The sequence below is a fragment of the Felis catus genome, chromosome E2 (genome assembly GCF_018350175.1).
Source record: "Felis catus isolate Fca126 chromosome E2, F.catus_Fca126_mat1.0, whole genome shotgun sequence".
Taxonomy (NCBI): domain Eukaryota; kingdom Metazoa; phylum Chordata; class Mammalia; order Carnivora; family Felidae; genus Felis; species Felis catus.
The window spans coordinates 34065196-34086885 of NC_058382.1; the positions used below are offsets into that span (position 1 = coordinate 34065196).

At 53.5% G+C, this 21690-nt stretch overlaps 1 protein-coding gene across 15 annotated transcripts in view; it reads left to right on the forward strand.

Annotated features, from left to right (window-relative positions):
- The window catches only part of NLRC5 (NLR family CARD domain containing 5), an 86966-nt gene that overhangs the window by 48661 nt on the left and 16615 nt on the right, over positions 1-21690 (forward strand). For 12 of the 15 annotated variants that reach the window (XM_011290148.3, XM_019819771.3, XM_045045642.1 and 9 more), the window contains 16 exons: positions 4-72; positions 1433-1516; positions 1956-2039; positions 3546-3635; positions 4386-4430; positions 5391-5480; positions 6403-6486; positions 10339-10422; positions 12797-12886; positions 13074-13136; positions 15826-15912; positions 17546-17629; positions 18276-18365; positions 18687-18752; positions 20362-20445; positions 20526-20609. In XM_011290148.3, coding sequence (XP_011288450.2) covers positions 4-72; positions 1433-1516; positions 1956-2039; positions 3546-3635; positions 4386-4430; positions 5391-5480; positions 6403-6486; positions 10339-10422; positions 12797-12886; positions 13074-13136; positions 15826-15912; positions 17546-17629; positions 18276-18365; positions 18687-18752; positions 20362-20445; positions 20526-20609 — 1278 coding nt within the window. The remainder of the gene's footprint in view (positions 1-3; positions 73-1432; positions 1517-1955; positions 2040-3545; positions 3636-4385; positions 4431-5390; positions 5481-6402; positions 6487-10338; positions 10423-12796; positions 12887-13073; positions 13137-15825; positions 15913-17545; positions 17630-18275; positions 18366-18686; positions 18753-20361; positions 20446-20525; positions 20610-21690) is intronic. The other 3 variants (XM_045045654.1, XM_045045643.1, XM_045045647.1) reach the window with 1 other exon arrangement.

Sequence of the window (21690 nt, forward strand, 5' to 3'; positions counted from 1 at the left end):
CAGGGCTGCACTCCATGACGGCCTTATGCGGCAGATGCCCTGTGAGCTGCCCCCGCACTCCACAAGGATCAGGTACGGTGCTGGCCTGCAGGCCTGGCTGTGGCTCGAGGCTCATCCCTTCCTCCGCTCGAAGCCTGTCCCCAGGCCTCTGGCCTCAGGTGCTCCCTGGAAGACACGACCTGTTGTATCCAGGAGTTGTGGCCTGGCTTCCCTGCCTCCCACCTCCCCTGCCCAGTCCATCCCACCCAGGGCTCACGAGGCAGCTCCTCAGTTACCTTCCCCGCCTGGGAGCCCCCACTCCTCTTAGCTCCCCTGACCTCCAGCAGCTGATGAGTTGCGAGGACTCTGGATGGAGAGAATGGGGACATGTGGCCCCTTCCTTCCTCATCCTGGGACTTAGCTCAGCCGCCACAGGGCTCCTGTCAATATTCTTCTGGACTTCTCTCTTACTCTAGGTCCATCTGATTCTCCCTGTCTCTATTGCTTCTTGTTTCTCTTATATTTCCTGTTTCTCTGTCTTTGCTGCCTTTTCTTTCATTGTCTGTCTGTCCTCTCCTGGCACTGTGTGTGTATGTGCACCTGCATATGTGTGTGTGCGCATGCATATGCGTGTGTGTGCATGCATGTGCATGTGTGCATGCACATGTGTGTATGTGCATGTTTGTGTGTGCATATGCATGTGTGTGCATGTGCATGTGTGTACGTGTGTGTGCATGTACACGCATGTGTGTGTGCGCATGTGTATGCATTGTGTGCACGTGCATGTTTGTGCATGCATGTGCATGCGTGTGCACGTGTGTGCATGTGTATGTATGTGTGCATGCATATACGTGTGTGCATGTGTGTATGCGTGCACATGCATGCGTGTGTACGTGTGTGTGTGCGTGCATGCATGTGTGCACGTGCGTGTGCATGTGCATGCATGCGTGCGTGTGCATGTGTATGCATGTGTGTGCGAGTGCATGTGTGCACGCAATGTTTGTGCGTGTGTGTGCATACTTGTACATGTGTGTGCGGGTGTGCATGCGTGTGTGCATGTGCATACATGTGCGTGTACATGCATGTGTGTGAGTGCGTGTGCATGTGTATGCATGTGTATGTGCACATGCCTGCACGTGCATGGGTGTGTAGGTGCATGTGCACGTGTATCTCTGCATCTGTTTCCTCTGTCTCTCATCTTAGTGTCTCTCCGTCTTAGTCTGCTTGCCTCCCTGTGTCTCTTACTGTCTCTGGCTTTCTACTGCCTTATGCGGCAGATGCCGCATGTGTGGCATGTCTGATGTGTGTGGTGTGCGTTGGTCCCTCTGTCTGGATCCCAGATGCATCCCCGTCCCTCTCCTGAAAGCCTCTCCTATGTGTGTGGGGGTGGTGGCCACTGTCAACCTCTGTTCAAAGAGGCAGACACCGCAGGGCTGTGCTTCCCCCTCTGCAGGCTGACACACTGTGGCTTGCAAGCCAAGCACCTAGCACAGCTCTGCAGGGCACTGGGAGGAAGCTGTCGCCTCAGTCACCTTGAGTGAGTGCTTGCTGTTGGAAGGTGGGTGGGCGGGGGGGCGGGGAGGGGCCCGAGGGGCCCATCAGGCAGTGGGTGTCAGCGTGCTGGGTTTTGTTTTGATTCTTTAAGATTCAGATCGGCAGTCTTTCCTTCCTGCAATCAGGAACCCCTTAGAGAATCTGGCGAGGGGTTCCCCCTTCCCCCTAAAATACAGGTCCCCACATACGACCCCCTCTGAAGTCCATTCTTGACTCCCCAGCATCACAGACCTCAGGATAGGAGCCCTGGGGGAAACTGCGGCTGACCCATGTGGGACCTTCTGAGATCCGGCCTGGCAGCTCAGGGTGGTGTCCCAGTTTCAGGAGAAGCTAAGTGACTGAGTGACCGGAGTGGAGAGACAAAGCTCCTACCAGCCCCAATCCGATCCTGCATTAACCTCTTCTCCCCTCTGCCCTCCCAGCTTCTCAGGCAACGCTCTGGGGGACGAAGGCGTGGCCCAGCTGGCTCAGCTGCTCCCAGGGTTGGGCACTCTACAGTCCTTGAAGTGAGTAGCTAACTAGGCAAAGCCTCTTGAGGCTTGTCCTCATCAGAAGGAGAGAGGGAGGGAGAGAGAGAGAAGGAGAGAGAGAGAGTGAGAGAGTGTGTGTGTGTGTGGGGGGGTGTTCTGTGTCCCATCTCATTCCCTCCTGCGTTATTGTAAAGATTAAATCAGAAAATGCAAGTCAGTAACCTAGTCCAGTCCGTGGCACATGGTAAGTGCTCAAAAAGGGTACTTACGCTGTGATTCCCATTAACAGAGACTGGCCTCTGTGACTCAGTGATCCAGCTGCTGACTTAAGGTTCTGTTTCTTGAACCTGTCTTTGTGTCTCTGCACAGCCTCTCTGGGAGGCCCAGGTCCAAGCATGGCTGAAGTGTCACCTAATGATTAGTTAGCCTAATGACTGGCGGCCATGCTGGCCCTGGGGTGTAGGGAGGGGCTGTTGATAGGGAACAAGCTGGTAGGCAGGGAGGATTTGTGGCAGACAGGATACCCAAGCAGGGTGCCCGGGGAAGCTGGAGAGCAGAAAGAGGGAAGATGTTCAGTATGGGAGGGATGCCCTAGAAAGAGGCCAGGAGCCCCAGGTCTTTGCCTGCAACAGACTAGAGTTTCTGGATGCTAAAGGACCCCTGTGTTTTAGGCTCCCACATACCCATGTCCTCCTCCTGAGCTCTTCTGGGCTACGGTGAGAGGAGCCCCTGGGGAGAGCTCACAACTATTAGTTCTCTGTGTGACCTGAGGCAAGTTACCTCACCTCTCTGGGCCCCTGGTTCCCAGTTAACACCTCAACTATAAGAGGGGCTGGCTCTGGTTTTGTCTACAACTTTAGAATGAGTGCTGTGGCCTGAGGGCCCTCCCTGCTGTCTTGCTGTGGGATCTGGGAAGAAGGGGTGGCCTCTGTTCCTGTTCTGGGCCTGCATGTGGGTGGGGAGGTAGGCCTCACCACTGCAGGCAAATTATATGTAGATGGGCGCAAATTTCCATGTGACGTCCTCCATACTGTGAAATACTCTGACCCCAGACCCATGAGAGTCTGCACTCACCTACCAGTACCCGTGCCAGAGGAGTGCGACGTTAAACGGCAGATAGAAAAACACCGTGACAGATTGACAGACCCAAAGGCTTTGCTCCTGCCTTTTGAACAGGAACCCCTGCATTTTCATTTGGCACTGGGCACCGCCCCTCTTTTACCAGGTGGGGAAATTGAGGCACAACTCTGGCCTGAAAGCACTCCCCAGATTTATCACAGACCCAGGGAACCAGACTTGTATTCTCAGCTTTGTCACTGACATGTCTCATAACCTTGGGCAAGACCTTGCCGCTCTCTGGGCCTCAGTTTCCCCATCTGTACAATAGGGAGTTAGAAGAGGCACCCCCCGACCATTTGGGGTTCAGTGAGCTCTGTTGTCTGGACTCAGGGACAGCTGTCCCCTGCCCTGGGTTCTCACCACAAACAGGGAGGTTTTGAGTCTTGGGTGAGCTCTGTTAACGTCACCCCTATGATTCTCCAGCCTCAGTGAGAACGGCTTGTCCCTGGATTCGGTGTTCATTTTGACCCAGTGCTTCTCAACTCTGCAGTGGCTTTTCCACCTGGAAGTCAAGTGAGTGTGCCTCTGGGCCCCCGACTCTGCCCTCTGACGGCACAGGTCATCAGCTCCCACTGCACTTCCTTGTCTGTCACGATCACAGTGCAGCTTCCTCGGGGCCCTGCATGGTCCCAGGTCCAGTGAGCATGTGCTAGATGTCTGCCGAATGAGCGAACGGCCGGATGAATGAATGTCGCCCTGGGACTCACATCTCTCCAAATTTGCCATGGGACACAATCCATCAGCTCTCCCTTGCTCACTCTCTGGGATTATCCTGGGAGACTTTTATGGAAACTGGGAGCTCCCTTGTGGCCATTGAGCGCTCACTCATGGGGTCTCTGGAGCTGATGAAAATATAGGAGGGAAGTCACCCAGCCAGGCCATGCAGAGGAGCCATGGTTTCAGTGAGGTCTGCCCAGTCCTCCCCTTTCCCCTTCCAAGAGCGGGAGGTGTGAGCACAGACAGATCAGGTGCAAATCCAGGCTCACCACTTACATGCTGTGCAGATTTGAGCACGTCGCTGAGCCTCTCCATACCTGTTCCCTCATCTGTCAAAGAGAGGTAAGAATCCCTCCTTACCTCACTGCGGCACTGTGAGAATAAAAGGGAGTCATGTCAGTGGTGCACCTTGGATGTGCCCTAATCAGTGTAGTTATGCTTAGTCTACGTATGGTTGTATTTGCTGAGAAAGTGGACCACTCTCCAGGTGCTCCTTGACCAGGCCACCTGGTCTCAGTCGGACTGATGCCTCCTCTCTCTCTGCAGCTCTGAGAGCCAGCACGTCGTCCTGAGAGGTGACAGAACAGGCAGGTGAGGAGGGAGAGCTCCGGGGGTAGTGTGGGCTCCCCTCTCCCCCCGGTCCCCATTTCCTCCGGGTGCCCCCCACCCCAGCCCCATGCCTTTAGCCCTAGAGTAACCCGCACAGGTGTGGCACCACTTCTGCACATGTACCCTTCTGTCAGTAGGTTTGTGGTCATCGGCCACTGAGGTCTCTCTTGGAAGGAAGCAGTGCAGTTGGGGAGGGAGGCCACAGTGGTGGTGTTCCAGCCCAGAGCAGGCGTTGGCTCAGGGCTGCCGAGGGGGAGGGAGGGCAGCGAGGCTTCGTCCCTGGAGACATTTGGCAGATTTCTGCAGACTTCTGACCTTGTGTGAGTATGGCATTTGAGAAGCCAAGAACCGTTGGTGCTCGACAAAGTCTCCCCACCTTTGCAGTAAACAAGGAACGACACTTGGTTCTGCGCAGATATTTCTGGCTGCCCCCTAGTGGGGCCGGGCACCCTGGGCTCTCGTGGGAGGTTGGCAAGCCCCAGGGCGGCCTGATGTGGGCCCAGCAGCTGGGCAGAAGGTGTTCCCAGCTAAGATGTCAGGGGAAAACATTGCCAAACCAGCTGGGCCGTCTGAAGCTAGAGTGGCCCAAGGCCCGGGTGGTCGTACGTCCTGGGCCCAGGTCTCTGTTTCTGGGGACTCTGGGTTCTTGAAGCCTAAAGAATGGAGGCACAGGAAGGTGAAGTCCGTGAATGCCGCACTGGTGATCAGAGAGAGGAGGGGCTCCCTCCTGGCTCCCCCTGACCTAGTCAGGTGCTGCCATCTGGACCATGTGTAAGCTGCTGGCTTTTCTCACTCTGGTCTCCCTTTCATGGGCCTCAGTTTCCCCATCTGTGCAGTGAGGACCTTGGTTGTCCCTAGGCCCCCTGCAGCCCTGACTTCTGAGTCTTTCTTCCAATGTGCACGATCTGAACTTCCTTCTCAAAACGGTCTCCCCACCCCAAGGGATCAGTTGGCTGGTGGACCTTTGCCAGAGTTCCCAGCGGGAGCCCAGTTCTCCGCGTTTGATCAGCGCTGCATCCCCAGGAGCGTCTGGTACTGTCTTACCCACTTCTTATTTGGGGGTAACCATGATAGGGGTGAAGGGTCGGGGAGTGAGGAAAGGCTAAAGGGAGCTAAGGCTGGGAGAGAGGGAGTTTGAGGGAAGAGAAAGAGGGCCAGTATGAAGGCTGGTGAGGGGGGCTGCTGGGCCCAGACTTCTCCCTTGAGAAAAGACACCACATTGTTGTTTTCTCAGAAGACTTCCCAGCTCTGCCTCGGGGGGCTGTGTGACCATGGCTGGGCATCTCCCCTCTCTGGGCCTTGCTTTCCTCACCTAGGAAGAGAGCCACCTCAGCTGGGGCCCAAACAGGGTTATCCAGCGGAAGAGTGGGGAGGGGTGTCCCAGGCAGATGGGTCAACTTGGGCAAAAGCCCTGAGGAGGGAAAGCTTGGTTCTTGGAAGCATGTCAGTGTGGCTGGGACATATACAGGGCAAGTGGAGGTGAGCGAAGGCAAGTGAGGCCATGGAAAAGGCCTTTTGCTTTTAGCATAAGAGTAATAGGGAGCCACAGGGGACTTAAGCTCCTGAGAGGCATGGTCAGATTTGCATTTAAGAGATAAGATACTGGCGCTGGCAGGTGGAGGATTCCATGGAGGCCAGAGGGGAGTTCGAGGGTGTTAAAGTGGTCTAGGCAAGTGACAGTGGTGGCCTGGACTCAGGCAAGAGCAGTGGCAGTGGGGAGGCCTTGGAACTGAGCAAGGGCAGCTAGGCACTTGGGGTCCTTTACTGTCACTGTCTGAGTGGTGGGGATCGGGCTATAGGGGACACTTGGAGTGCAGAGCATGCCCTGAAAGGGAAGGGTCCTGCAGCCTAGAGGTGGAGGAGGAGGGGCAGAGGGAGAAGGGGAGGGCCCTGGGGCTGCAGAAGGGCCCTGGGTCCTCTCTGACGCCCTGCCCCGCCCACTGCTCCCTTTCAGCCTCCGGCAGTGTCTGCTGGAGCCCTTGAGCCTCACCCACCTCTGTGAGACTCTGGAGAAGTGCCCGGGGCCTCTGGAAGTCAAGTAAGTAAGGAGGACACAGCCCTAGAGGACACCATGTGGGCATCTGCCCCGTGGGTGGGGGTGGGGGTATCCTGGCTAGAGGTGAGTCTTTGCTGGTCCCTTCCCACCAGACCCTGTAGCCCTGCCCACCCCTTACCTATTGGTGGAAGGCTCCTTGTGTCCCACAGGGCACCTTGCCCCTCCTCCTGGGAGAGGCTGCTTCCTTTTCCCCATCTGCTCAACCCCGGGCTCCTGGGAGCCCCGATCTGCTCCCTCCATCCCTGGAGCCCTGACCACCCCCCGGGCTGCCTCCATGGCTAAAGCAGATCACCTCTGAAGGCCCCTCCTCCGGGCCTCTCTCTCCCGGTTAGCAGCTCACCCACCCCAGAACACTGGGGTCTGTGACCAGAGACTGGACCTTAGAATCAAAGGAGTCCTGGCCCAGCCACCTCCAGGCTGGGTGACTTTGGGCAAATGGCTCTAACTCCCTGTGCCTCAGCTTTGTCATCTGCAGAGATGCTCGGCCTTTCCTTTGGTCCTCATCGTTGTCATCTTCTGACAGTAATTACCTTAAAGTAAATCCAAGACAAGCCTGCCTCACCTAAATATGCCCCTCTCCTCATCTAGTCAGTGCTGTATCCATCTTTCCATGCCTTTCTCCGTGTGCAAATGCTTATGGACACAGAACAAGGGGGTTTTGACATTGTTAACCGACACAGGATCTTACCGTGTAACGTCTCTGCGACGAGCTTCTGTCTCGTGACAGTACATCGTGGCTTTCCTGGAATATGGAGCCAGTAAACTTTTTTAAAAAAATTTTTTTTAATGTTTATTTATTTCTGAGACAGAGATAGAGCATGAGTGGGGGAGGGGCAGAGAGAGAGGGAGACACAGAATCTGAAGCAGGCTCCAGGCTCTGAGTGGTCAGTTTGACACGGGGCTCAAACTCACGAACCGTGAGATTATGACCTGAACCGAAGTCGGTCACTCAACCGACTGAGCCACTCAGGCGCCCCGCCAGTAAACATTTTAATAAACCATTTATTTTAGAATAGCTTAAGACTTGATTTCCAGAAGAGTTGCAAAGCTGGTCCAGAGAATTCCTCCACCCACTGCCCCTACTGTTTATATCACTTGTCATGGTACATTTGTCACAACTGAGAAATCAACTTTGCTACAGGACTATTAACTGCACCCCAGGCTTGATTGGGATGTCACCAGTTTTCTACGAAGGCCCTTTCTCTGATCCAGAATCCTGTCCAAGATCCCACAGTGCAGTTAGTCAATGTCCTTAGTCTATCTGGTCTGTGACAGTTTCTTAGTCTTCATTTTTCATGACTTTGACAGCCTTGAGGAGTACTGGTGACATGGTTTGTGAAACGCCCCTCAATTTGCTTTTGTCCGATGTTTTTCTCACGGATGAACTGGGGTTATGGGTTTGGGGGGAAGAAGACCACAGAAGTGAAGCATCCTTCTCGTCGCGTCTCAGAGGTGCATGCTATGGACTTGACTTAGCACTGTTGATGTTGACCTTGACCGCCTGGCCGAGATACCATTTGTCTGATTTCCCTACTGTGAAGTTACTTTTTTATTAAACACACACACACACACACACACACACACACACACACACACACACTTCTGTAATGGGGACTTTCAAACATATATAAAAATAGAATGAATAAGGGACACCTGGGTGGCTCAGTTGTTAAGTATCTGACTTCGGCTCAGGTCATGATCTCACAGTTTGACAGTTTGAGCCCTGTATCGGGTAAGTTCCAGCCCTGCTTTTGGTGAGCCCTGCTTCTCTGTCTCTCCAGCCACCTCCTCTGCCCCTCATGGGATTCTCTCTCTCCCCCCTCTCTCTCTCTCTCTCTCTCTCTCTCTCTCTTTCTCTCTCTCTCTCTCTCTCTCTCTCTCTCTCTCTCTCTCTCTCTCCCCCCCACCCCCCCTCTGCCCCTCACTCACTAGCGCCCTCTCTCTCAAAAAAAAAAAGTGGAGTGAATATTGTAGTGGGCCCTCAGTCCCTTCCACCTGCCTCAATAATTATCACGTCACGGCCCCAACACACACGTGCACACAGACGTTATTTCGAAGCGATTCCCAGACACCTTATGACTGCATCTGTAGTTATTTCAGTATGCGAAACTGAAAAGTGAGTACTCTTTATTTTTTTGTATAACCACAAAACCATTATCAGACCTGAAATATTAACATTACTATATGACATATTAAAATCATGGAGTAGTCCATGAATTTTTAATCATCCTGATTGTTTCTAATGCGTTTTTATGTAACGTTTGTATATCTGTACCTTTTATTTTTTACACTTATGCCTTTTAATATTAACCCTCCACAGTTTGGATATGCCACAGGTGATTCAACCACCCCTCTCTAGAGTCTAGACAGACATCCAGGCTGCTGCTGGTGGTGTTTTTTATAGCACTGCGGCCAGTACTGCAAAAAGCACCCTTCCGTTATTTCACTGTTAAGCACCTGCTGTATACCAGGCACCGGACCAGGCCCTGGAGGGAGCAAAGTGTGGCTGGACATCACTGCCTGCTGAGGCTCACCCGCCATAGTGGGAGACAATGTAAACTATCTCAGGCAGTGGTCTGAGCACAGATGAGGGTCTAAGCACCCCCCCCCCAGCTGTGGCTGGAAAAATGAGATTATAGCATGAAAGCGCTTTGCCAGCTGTAGAGTGCTGGGACCACGTATGAGAATATTGTTATCAAGGTCCTTAATGCCGAACTCCAGCAATTTGGATGCCAGGGAAGGTGATGGGTTCCGGCCCCCTCCCCAGATTCTACCACCTTACGTCTACTTTGTGAACATTTCAGTATTCCACGTGAGGTGTTGTGATGGGTAACATTTCTATTGCCTAAAAAAAAAAGTGTGTAAAGTCCACATTGGCCCAACCAGAAGCCACAACACCATGTATTTGGGGCCTGGTGAGAAACCATGTGGGGGGGGGGGGGGGGCAGGGGTTGCGGATGGACCCGCCTTTTGTGAAGACCCCCTATTCTGCCAGTGCTTGGAGCCCTTGGCCCCATCCTGGGACAGAGGGTGTAGAGGTGCCTGGACCCTGGCAGAGGTTCGGCCCTGAGGCTCCAGCTCCAGAATAAGAGGCTGCCTCTCCCACGGTAGCTCCCAACCAGCAAATAATGCAGCGGCTTGGGCCAGGCCCCTGGAGGGCCCAGTGAGAGGAAAAAGCGGTCTTCAGGGCACAAAGGAACAGGGACAGAGGAGAGAAGGGACAGACATAGACCTGGGGAGGCTATGTAAATCCCAGGGCGCTTAGACACCCTGCTTGCCCGAGTCCTGTAGCCAGAGCAGACCCCGAAGGGTGGGTATCTAGCATTTCCCCTAAGCGGACCTGGTGGCGACAAATTATCCTGACAATGATCAGCTATTCGGTCCGGTTTTGACAGAGGCCCAGGCATCTCAGATCCTTTGCCGACGTGCTGCAGGCCTGACCTTCCACTATTACTTTACCACGGGTTAAGGGGGCATTCTCTTTTAACACGTGTCTTCCGCCGAGCACCAATCTTCATGGCCCTCGAAATAATAATCCCGCTAGTCCACAACATGTGGGAGAAAGCGTTAGAGCTCCATGGAAATTCACGATGCACGGCAGCATATTCAAACTCTGAGACGTCCTGCAGCAAAGGAAACTATTGAATTTGGCTTAACCAGCATTTTCCAAAACTTCTGTGACTTTCCTTTTCCTCCCGCCTCAATGATACCTCAAGGGCCCAGCGTTTGGAGGGAGCGCGTTGGGGAACCCCTCTCCAGAAGGCTCTGGCTGTGAGGGAGTGCTCCTAGCTTTCCCCACAGCTCCCCACCTCATTCAGATGCTTTGTTTCACAGGTTGTCCTGTGAGGTCCTGAGTGACCAGAGCCTGGAGACCCTGCTGAACCACTTGCCCCGGCTCCCCCAGCTAAGCCTGCTGCAGTAAGACTGGTTTCCCCGTTGCCCTGGCCTGGCCTGAGGCGCTTGGGTTTCAAAGCCATCCCCCTCCTTGCCTGCCGCTCCTTCTCTTGGGCTCTTTCATTTTATCTGCCACAACCGGGAGCTCGGGAGCTCGTCACTAATACCCTGCTAACCTTGGTGGGGCGGGGGAGTTATTTGACCACTCTGGGCCTGCCGTTCCTCATCTGACAAATGGGACTAATAATATTCCCCGACCCCGCCTGCAAGGTCGGGACTCAAACAAGACGCCTTCTCCTACAGGCACCTTGAAGAACGGAAAGTCTGTGACAAATGGGCTCTTGTATGTCTTGCCCACAAAAAGGTCACCAACTCCTAGAAAGGGACTTCACAGATGTGGGTTGTATATATGTCACCCACCCATGTTTAAAGGTCACCATCTAACTCCGTAAAAGGGTAACTTAAGCAGCATTCTCCAAAGTATTTAAAACTCCACTTTCTAATTTTGGCTCAGACTGGTTAGAATTTAAAAAGGATTTACTTTAAATACTCTTCTGGCAGGGGGGAAGGCAGCTGCAGCTGAGATGGAAAAATACAACAGGAAATTAAATCATACCATTAATAACAGCAACATAAGTACTAACGCCAAGGCTCTCTGGGATGCCTGAGACGGCTCGCTTCACATCCAGGATCTTGCTTATCCCTGAGTCCTGTAGGGACGGGAAGGAGGAGACGTGTGACATTCCAGAGGCGGCTCAACCCACGGCACCCACAATGGGAAGGGCTCCTTTGGACACAAAAAGTGGCAGGCTGACATGAACAGGTGGGAGACTCCGGACCAGAGAGAGACCTCTCCAGGCCCAAGTCACACAGCATCGGCCCCAGCTCTCATCCGTCTTTGGAATGAGGTGGCCAGCCTGTCCCTCACCAGGGCTCACGCTTTGTATTACTCAATCCATGGTGGGCCAGGCACTGTTTGGAGCGCTGGAGACACAGCAAAGAGGGGGAAAGAAAGGCTAGGTCCTTGTCTTCTTGGAGCTTGCTTACCTTGTAGTAGAGGGAGCTGGACAATAAGCAAGTAAAAGCACTTAATGCAAATTCAGACAGTGATGAGGTATTTTTCTAGATAACGTGGTCAAGAGTGTCTGCAACGGTGAGGGTGGTCAGGGAATACCTCTAAGAAGGGATGCTAAGGTTAGGCCTGAAGGACAAAAGGGACTATTCGGGCTTGTGAAGAGAAGGGAACAGCATTCCAAGAAGAGGGAAGAGCACATGTGAGACCCTGAGGCAAGATTAAGCTTGGTGGGCTCAAGGATCAGCCAGAGGGCAATGCGGCCAGCACCCTGGGGCAGGCAGGGAGAATTGCCAGACGGGAGGTAGAGAGAGGGACCTGGACCGGTCAACACAGGGCCTGGGAACCATGGGGAGGAGCTTGGGGGTTTGTGTCCAAGGGGGCTCGAAAGGCAGAGGGATGATGTGTGTTTTCAAAAGCTCAGTCTGGCTGCTGGGTTGAGAAGGGGTTAGAGGACAAGAGTGGAAGTGAGAGCAGGGAAGAGGCTGTGCGGGGTCGGAGATGGTGCGGGCTGGGGATTGGGGGCCAGGGCAGAAGTAGGCAGATCCAGGGTAGAACTTGAGAATGGAACAGACGCGACAAGCTGATAGAGAGTTTGTGGGGCAAGGGAAATGGAAGCACCAAGGATGCCTCTGAGGGCAAGATGGAGCCATCTCACTTTCTGGAAGGCAGGGGTTCACAGCCAGGGGTGATTTTGCCCATCAGGAATATATGGCAACGGAGATATTTCCGTTGGTCATGGCAGAGGGAGGCGGGCGGTGAGAGGGGGAGCTACGAATGGTGTTTAGCGAATATAGGTCTGGGATGCTGCTAAACACCCCACGGGACAGCCCCCAACGCGAACAAATTATCTAGCCCCAAATCACTGAGAAACGACTCGAAGGGCCTAGCGCCTCCCACTCCCTGTCAGCAGGACTGGCCTGTTTGGCCCATGCTTGAGGGAAGAAACAATATAATAAGAAAACAAGCCTGGGTGTCGTGCCAGGCAGTGCACAAGCTTGATAGGATGAGGCCCTCACGACACCCTAGAAGAAGGTCTATGAGTAGTCCTTTTTTCTAGGGAAGGAAGCTGATGCTTAGAGAGGTTAAGTGATGCGTCCAAGGACACACAGACGATAAGCAGAACTGGGGCTCAAACCCAAGTCTCCTTGACTCTAAGCTCCTATTTGTCCCTCTTGAGGCCCTGCCTTCTTCCTCATCGCCTTGCTGGCCCGCCAGCCCTCCGCATCCTTTTTTTCTCTTTCCCCTCCAGCCCATCCAGGTTCCTTGTCCGCTCTTGCTTGGCTCCTACTTGCTCACATATGGTCCCACTCCTTTCCTTCCCAGGCTGAGTGAGACAAGGCTGTCCCCAAGGAGCCCCCTCCTGCTGGCCAACCTCTTCAGCCTGTGCCCGCAGGTTCAGAAGGTGGATCTCAGGTGGGCATTGCCCTAGGACAACTGGGTCTCGTCTTGGAGGGTTGTGCCTAGGGTCTGGTAGGTGTGTGGGGGTTGGATGCAGACAGTAAAAGCCAAGTCAGAGGCTTGGCTTCTGAAGGAAGCCTGCCCCAGGAGGCCCCCTGAGGCTGTAGCCAAGGGTGGCTGACTCAGGTGCTGTCCGTTCCAGGTCCCTGTATCACACAACCCTGCACTTCAGGTCTAGCGAGGAGCAGAAAGGCGAGTTCTGTGGGTAAGTCCCTGGAATTGTGCCCTGGCAGCCGGTAGGTATTGGGGACAAGAAGACCTGCCTCCTGGATGCCCAGAACTGGATACAGATTGCCAGCTGTAGAGCATCCCCTTGAAAGGCCCCTGCAAGGAGGCTTGTTTCCTCTGACATAGAGAAGCAGAGGGCCAGAGAGGACCAAGCTTTATCAAAGGCAAATAAGGAGTACCTGTCAGACTACACCAGAGCTCAGGGGCCTGGTCCAAGGAAAAGTACTTCCTAACCTGCCCACCAGGCTTTAAATCACAGCTCCACAGGGCCTGGTGCCATGGACAAGCTCCTTAACCTCTGTGATGCCCAGCTTCCGCAGCTGCAAAGGAACTGCCAGGATGTTTGCAAGGATTAACTGAGACAGTGTGTAAAGCGTGAAGCGCTTACAGATGCGAGTGTCCTTCCCCTGCTGACTCCTGGACCAGTGCTCTGTGGTTGCCTGGGTAAGAGGGAGGAGGTGCTGCACCGGAGGCAGGATGACGAGGCAAGAGGACAGCCTTCAAGTGCAGAAATCATGTTTCTGGTAGCTGATGCCACTGGCTCACCGAGAGATCTTGGACCGGACCCTTCTCCCGTGGGCCCCAGCCTCCCCACTCGTGAAGTGACAATAAATAGAAGAATCAAGATACGTTGAGTATCTGCAGGGTGCCATTCTATAGCCTTTTGCACATTACTGCCCTGTAAGCCTCACAGCTGTGGTCAGTTGGCCGTAGGGGGCAGTCGGGATTCGAACCCGAGAAGGTCTGCAGTGCTCCTAGCCCAGCGATGGACAGATTTTTCCCGTAAAAAGTTAAGATTGTAAAGACTTTGGGTTTCTGCAGGCCACACAATCCCTGCGACAGCTACTTGACCCTGCCTTTGTAGCTTAAACCAGGACCCATGCCTGCGTGCCAGAAAACTCCTCTATCGTTTACAGACCCTGAGACTTGCATCTCGTGTATTTTGTGTCAGGAAATATTCTTCCTTTGGTTTTTTTACTCAACGATTTGCAAACGGAAACATTATTCTTAGCTTGCAAGACGCAGGTGGCCTTGGGCCGTAGTCTTCCGCGTCCTGATCTAGCCCAACACGACCCTGACTTCTGGAATGCCCTGATAGCTTCTAAGTCAGCGGTTTCCAAAATGTAGAACAGAGACAGGATGGGATGGTTTTCTAGGGGGCGGGGCAGCTGGCAGAGTAGTTCATCATCACTGAGCCCCTCAATGAGGTCACTATTCCCTTTTTGACTCTCGATGTGATTAAGGCCAAGAGGAAGTCGAGCTTGGGCAGTGGCCTGACTCTAATGCTTGCTGAGCCCCCCTTTTAATAAGAGAGAGAGAGAGCCCTCGTCCAGGAAATTCTGGCTCGAATTTAATGATGCTGTTTTGCTCTCATTTCGTGCATTCTTGTGCTTATGGTCTGTTTGTGGCACCACGTGTAATGTTTCCATTTGAGTGAATGATAACAGGGTTTCCTTTTATAATAAATGCGTCTAGTCAAAAGAATGAGCTGATTTAAAAATCGGAAGTGAATAATACTATAATAAGGAATTTAGGAACAGGGAAAAGATCATGAAGGGCAGGACCAGTGATAAAAATTTGAGATATTGATTTTAGGTACTTTCTCGTTTTAAGATGCTTCCTCCTTTTCTTTTCTTTTTTTTTTTTTTTGTTTTTTGTTTTTAATTTGCTGGCTGGTTACAGATCCTTCATTTACCTTTTTGTGTAGTCTCATTTATTTATTTTTTTTTATAAATTTTTAATTTTTTTTTTCAACGTTTATTTTTTATTTTTGGGACAGAGAGAGACAGAGCATGAACGGGGGAGGGGCAGAGAGAGAGGGAGACACAGAATCGGAAACAGGCTCCGGGCTCCGAGCCATCAGCCCAGAGCCCGACGCGGGGCTCGAACTCACAGACCGCGAGATCGTGACCTGGCTGAAGTCGGACGCTTAACCGACTGCACCACCCAGGCGCCCCTCATTTTTTAATTAAAGTATAGTTGACCTACAGTGTTGTATTAGTTTCAGGTGTACAACCTAGGGATTCTATGACTCTGTACATTAGGCAGTCCTCCCCGTGATAAGTACGGTCACCATCTGTCACCATACAACATTACTAACTATATTCCCTATGCCGTACTTTTCATCCTCTTGACTTATTTATTCTTATTTATTTCAATAACTGGGAGTTTGTACCTCTGAGTTCTCTTCACCTTAATTCCAATATCAAAGGCAAGAGCAGACGTTCCCCCCCCCACTTCTCCTCTCCCCCCCACCTCTCCTCCGCCCCACCCTGCACATCTGGTCATTAACAGGACCCCAAGAGCTGTAGTTCTCCAACTTGAGGTTGAATCAGAGCCACCGGGAGATCCTTGCCTCTACGATTTCTGGTTCAGTGGGTCTGGGCTGGTTTCCTAGAATTTGCATCTGGACAAGTTCCCAAGTGTTGCGGGTGTGGTTGGTCAGGGACCACGCTCCGACAGCCACCTCCCCAGAGGGAGCCTGTGGGTGCCAGGTGAGCTCTGCTGTGATCCAGGCGGAAGTGGTGGATGATGGACAGTTCCAGAGAATCCAACCTTGGGTGAGGCCCCGTGGGAACTCAGAGGCCACACCCAGGATGAGTCAGGGCAGAGCAGATGTGAGCGGCTCAGTGCCCCCCTCCTCAGGCTTGCTCCCCCTCCTCCAGCAGGTTCATGGACTGTGCCCTCAGTCGGGAGCATGTGGAGCCGCTGTGTTGGTTGCTGAGCAAATGCGAGGACCTCAACCAGCTGGAGTAAGTGGGGGGTGGGGGAGGAGGGAGAGGAGCATGGGAGCACGTGCCTGGGTGGCAATAAAACTGTGTGTGTGTGTGTGTGTGTGTGTGTGTGTGTGTGTGTGTGTGTGTGTGTTCATGCACTCAACACCTCTCAGGGCCAGCTATCAGGGATGCCTGGGACACATCCTGGGTCACGTTCATAAAATTTCCCTGTACCCGTTTATCTCTTCCACCCCCTACTCTTGCCATGGTGGAGCTAGTTCAGCTTGCGCCCCTTGATCTAATTTGGGGAGCTCTTCAGAACAGGGCTGTAAGACCCCTTGGCCTCATGATGATAAGACATTGGAGTTCTGCTGGCAGATGGGAACCAAAACGAAGGATCCTTTGGTCGGCCTGGCAAGTGGTTAAAGGTACCAGATGGCTCAGCGTGAGGAGGGTCCGGGAGCCAGCTGGGGTGAGGCCTCATGGGCCCTTATATTGTTGAGAGGTGGCACCTGTATGACCTGTCTTGGGTGCCCAAGTAGCACAACCCCAGATGGGTAGAAAAATTAAAATCGGTAACACCTCCTGAGCACTTTCTCCACTGTGCTAAGTGCTTTACATATTCTTTTTACCCTCCCCAAACCCTAGGTGCTATTGTCCCCTATTTTATAGATGAGAGAACTGAGGTTCAGGGAGGATTTAAGGACTTGCCAAGGTCACATAGTTAGGATGATGCAGTCTTTGCTCATAACTGCTAGGCGTCCAGCTTAGGACCAGTGGGACATAAAGAGAGCTGTCTAAAAGCACATGTGCGCGCACACACACACACCACACACACACACACACACACTTTAAATTCCTATTGTGATGTAGCCAAGAGAAATGGGGCTGGTGGAAATCACATATTAGGTAAATCAGCAGTACAGCTTTGAGTTTTCCTGTTTTTCATTGTAGAGGGAAATTTTTCTAATTGTAAAGATTACTTTATCAAGTGGCTTAATGAGACACACCGAGTTTTAATTTTTAAAGTCTCTCCGAAAAAGACAAGCCTCAAAAGAGTCATCATCAGGGACAAAATGAGTTCAAAGATGCAAGACAAGAATCAGATATTCCAGGCCTGCTGATCATACTGTTCCTGCAACCGTAGCTAAAACCATAGGAGGCTTGCTTCAGTGAGAGCAAATAAAGTATTCAAGTGCAATTTCCGATATTACATTCCCGAATTAAAAGAAGAAATCTCCTGGGTAAACGCGGCCTCCAAACATCTTTCTTTTTCCTGAATTTACTCTTGTGCAAAAGTTGTGTTTCTCAACTGATGTGGGCCAAGGGCACAGTAAAGGCAACTTTGTTTTTCTCTAACTCCGGGGAGCCTGCTGGAGGCCCGGGGGCCCCAGTAGGTGAGGTGACCCCAGCCTGCGGTGCTGGTCAGGGGGCGGTAGTGGGCAGTGCAGGAGCTGTTGTGTGCTGGGCGATTGTGCAGGGGGTGCCAGAGATGATGGTGCAATGGAGGTGGGCATGGTGCTGTCCCGCCACAGCGACCTCATGATGGTGACCTTGGCACGGAAGCAGTCCTGTGTGGATTGGGTAGCAGTGATAGTAACCGTGAAGAGAAAGGCCCCGGCCAAGGGGGCGCATCTGACCACCACCGACTTCTTCCTGACTCTCGCAGCCTCTCTGCAAACCTGCTGGGTGATGACGGGCTCCAGTGCCTACTGGAATGTCTGCCTCAGTTGCCCATCTCCGCTTCTCTTGAGTAAGTGATGAGCAGCCTGGGGGACAGCCCCATACCCGCCCCTCTCTCCCTCATTGCCCACCATAGGCAGAGCCCCCACCAGGCATCCAGGAGAAGCTGTAACTAAAGCGTGGTGACCCAAGCTGACTTTGGGACAGGGAAGTGACAGTTTGTCTCTAACCAGCTGATGCAGGACACCAGCTGTCCTGGCTCTGGTCCATCCTGTCCCTGCAGCTCCCCTTGACTAACTCTACGGGACACAGATTTGGAGATGTTCCCACAGCAGGGAGGGCCCCTAGGAAGTCACCCACACTCTCAGCCGATACCCCAGTGACTCACAGAGTGGTGGCCAGACACAGCAGGTCGCTAGGCAGCTGAGCTGGGCTCTGGGTTTCCCTGAGCCCCTTGGGCTGGAGCTGCCGGCCTGGCCTCATCAGCCCTGTCTCAGACCACAAGGACCCTGTGTCAGCCCCAACTCCTGAGGACTCGGGGCCCGGTGTCTGACCCGCCAGGGATAGTGCCCCTCTGGCCTCTCTCTGGACCTCAGAGTCTGCATCTGGACATTAAGGACTCTCCTCCCAGAGATGACAGCTGGAAGAGAGGAGACGGGGGCTGGGCAGGGCTGCCCTGAGGTGCGCCCCCATCCTGAGCCTCATTCCTCTTCCAGTCTGAGTCACAACAGCATCTCCGTGGAAGGTGCTCTGTGCCTGGTGAAGACTCTCCCCTCCTGCCCACGTGTCCGGGAGGCCTCCGTGAAGTAAGAGATTGGTGCCACTTGCTGATGGGGGGAGAAGCAAAGGTCCCACGCTTAGCAGCCCTCTGTCTGACTTGGGGCAACTTGTGCCCCTTTCAGCGTTCACTGAATGGGGGATCATAGTTTCCATCCTCTGAGGCCTGCGTGACATAGGGACCAGGGAGGTCACAGGATGGAGAAGGCCGGGCTCCAGTGCCCCTCACAGAGTGGGTTGGGGGTCTCCTCTGGTCTGCCTTCCCCCTGCGGGCCCAGCCCCCTTCCCTGGTGTACCCCCTGGTGTCTGAGTCTCAGGATGCTGGGCCTCCCACACCCTTCTCTCTGCAGCCTGGGCTCTGAGCAAAGCTTCTGGATCCACTTCTCCCGACAGGAGGAGGCCGGGAAGACATTACGGTAATTCCTGGTCTGGGGTGAGGATAAAGGGGAGGGAATGGGGAAGAAGAGGCTGACCCCGTGGCAGCCTCCGTGCCTCCTTCGCTGGGCCCTTTCCTCCGTCAGACACCCAGCGTCATGCTCACGGCTTGGGTTTGCCTCCCCCAGATCTGCCCCCAGGCCCCCCACACCTCCAGTCCTTGCGGCCAGGCCTTCGCGTTGTATTTGTGCCTCTTAGCCATGTCTTAAGTCTGGCAGCTTCTGAGTATCGTGGTTAAGAGCTCAGACTCTGGAGCCACCTGAGGGTAAATCCCAGCCAGGTGACCTTGAACAAGTGACTTAACCTCTCTGTTTCAGTCCCTCATCTGTAAGATGGGAATAATAGTAAGACAGACCCTTGGGGTTATTATGAGGATTAAATGAGTTGATAAGCGTAAAGTGCTCGGAAAGGGCCTGGCTCTCGAGTGCCGTATCAGTTGTTATTACTCACCAGTAGCCTTGGGCTCAATCCCTCTCGGCCTCACCACCACTGTCTTGGGTCACTTCCCCTATATGTCTTTCTTCAGCTGTGATCATGGCCTCTGAACCGGTCCACGGCCTCTGGCCAGGCCTCCCCCAATCCATTCACTTCCCAGCAGCCAGAGGGATCTCCCAGCACAAGTCCGACTGTGCCCTTTCCATCCTGACAAGCCCTTTGGTGGCTCCCAGTGTCCCTAGAATAGGGTTCAAGTTGTTCAGCTTGACCTTTTCCTCACAGTCTGATCTAGCTGCCACTTCCTACTGTGTTCCTCCTCGCCCCCCAATATCACACACATATACACCACACACACACACACACACACACACACACACACACACACACGCGCGCGCGCGCGCACCCACACATTCAGCCCACGGGACCTTCACTCCTTGTTCAGAGCACACATGGCCCGCTGAAGCTTCCTTCCCACGGGGCACTCAGCCTGACACTCTCTTCCCTGTGGTTTCTGAGATAAAGTTCCCCCTGTCCTTTAACGTGCAGCTGATGTCAGCCTCTCGTGGAAGCCTCGTTGTTGTCCCTTGGGAGTGAACTGCCCTGGGCCACCCAGGGCCAGAGTGCCAGGAGGGTGGGCCCCCCCCCCCAGAGTCCCAGGCCTCCTCCCTCCAAGGGAGCCCGGAGTAAAGCCGTACTGGGGAGTAGGGCTGCGGCGGTAGGTAGGCTTGGGGTCTGGAGTCAGGCTGACCCGGACTGCAACCCGATTCTGCCCTCACCGCTCACCAGCTGTGCGCCCCGGGTTAGTTGGTTTCTTTGCCTGTAAACGATGTGCTTGGAATTCCGCGAGATACTGCACGTAAGGCGAGCTTACCCGGTGTACCCAGAGGCGGGCACACGGCTTGGCATATAGTCAGGGCTCAATGAGTGACACTCCCGGCCCCTTCTTGGCGGGGTCGGGGTGGGGGTGGTGATCTCTCCCAGGAGACGGGAAGCTCCCAGAGCAAGAACTGCCCCTTTGGCCCGTTCTGAGGCCTGGCTTCCGGGCCTTTGCACTCAGGGTGGGGCTCCCCATAGACCCTGGGGCAGACAGGAGGAAGCAGGACAACAGCTCCCACAGGCCTCACCTGGGCTCTGCCCCTTCCCCTCTGCCCTCAGGCTGAGCCAGTGCAGTTTCAGGCCAGAGCACGTGCCCAGACTGGCCACCGGCCTGAACCAGGCCCTGAAGCCGACAGCGCTCACGTGAGTGACCCGGCACAAGGAAAGTGAAGGGATAGGGACTCCCTGTGAGAGCCACCCCAGTAATGGACCTCTGTCCCCAGGCTGACCCAGTGCTGCCTGGGCCTGAAGCAGCTGACTGTTCTCCTGAGTCTGGTGAGGTGGCCCGTGGGACTGTTCAATCTGAGGTATTGTCTTCCTCTGTGGCCCTGGGAGGGGGCTGTGGCGTGGATGGGGTCAGGGTGGCTACTGGAGGATGAGCCCCTCGGGATTGTGGCCCCAGCCACTTCCTGCACCCAAACCCCACCACTTGGATCCTGACAGTGGTCCCAGAAACCCCCTTAGCACACAGAGAAGCCACCCTCCTTGAGGTGGGGCCTATGCTTCGAAACATAAGAAAAAAAGGAAACCCCCAAGGACACCCGGCTGAGGTCAAAAATAATATATAACAGGGTGCCGGGGTGGCTCAGTTGGTTAGGCATCCGATTTCGGCTCAGGTCACGATCTCGTGGTCGAGGCCCCGCGTGGGGCTCTGTGCTGACAGTTCGGAGTCTGGAGCCTGCTTCGGATTCTGCGTCTCCCTCTCTCTCTGCCCCTCCCCTGCTCGCACTCGTTCTCTCTCTCCCAAAAATAAATAAACATTAAACATTTTAAAAATAATAATACATAACAAATACCATGTGTGCATGTTTGCTATGATCATTTTAAAACTTTCAGAAAAGCATTGAAGATACTAAAAAGTAGACTAATTTTGAAGACCCATGTTCTTATCACCTGGGTTTGACAGATGTTCAGGGTTCTCTATATTTGTTTCATATCTTAATTTTGTTTTTCTGGCTACAGTGTTTCCAAATAAGCCATAGATCCCATAAAATATTACTCCTGGGGCGCCTGGGTGGCTCAGTCGGTTAAGCGTCCGACTTCAGCTCAGGTCACGATCTCGCGGTCTGTGAGTTCGAGCCCCGCGTCGGGCTCTGGGCTGATGGCTCAGAGCCTGGAGCCTGTTTCCGATTCTGTGTCTCCCTCTCTCTCTGCCCCTCCCCCGTTCATGCGCTGTCTCTCTCTGTCCCAAAAATAAATAAACGTTAAAAAAAATTAAAAAAAAATATTACTCCTAAGTATTTCACCATGGATCTTTAAATATGAGGACATTTTGTACATAATCACGGTTGAATTAGGACACCCAGGAAAGTCAGTGGCAGTCCTAGTGTCGTGATTACCCAACCCGGTCTGAAAATTCCCATCGTCCCCAAATGGGGCAGCTGGCTC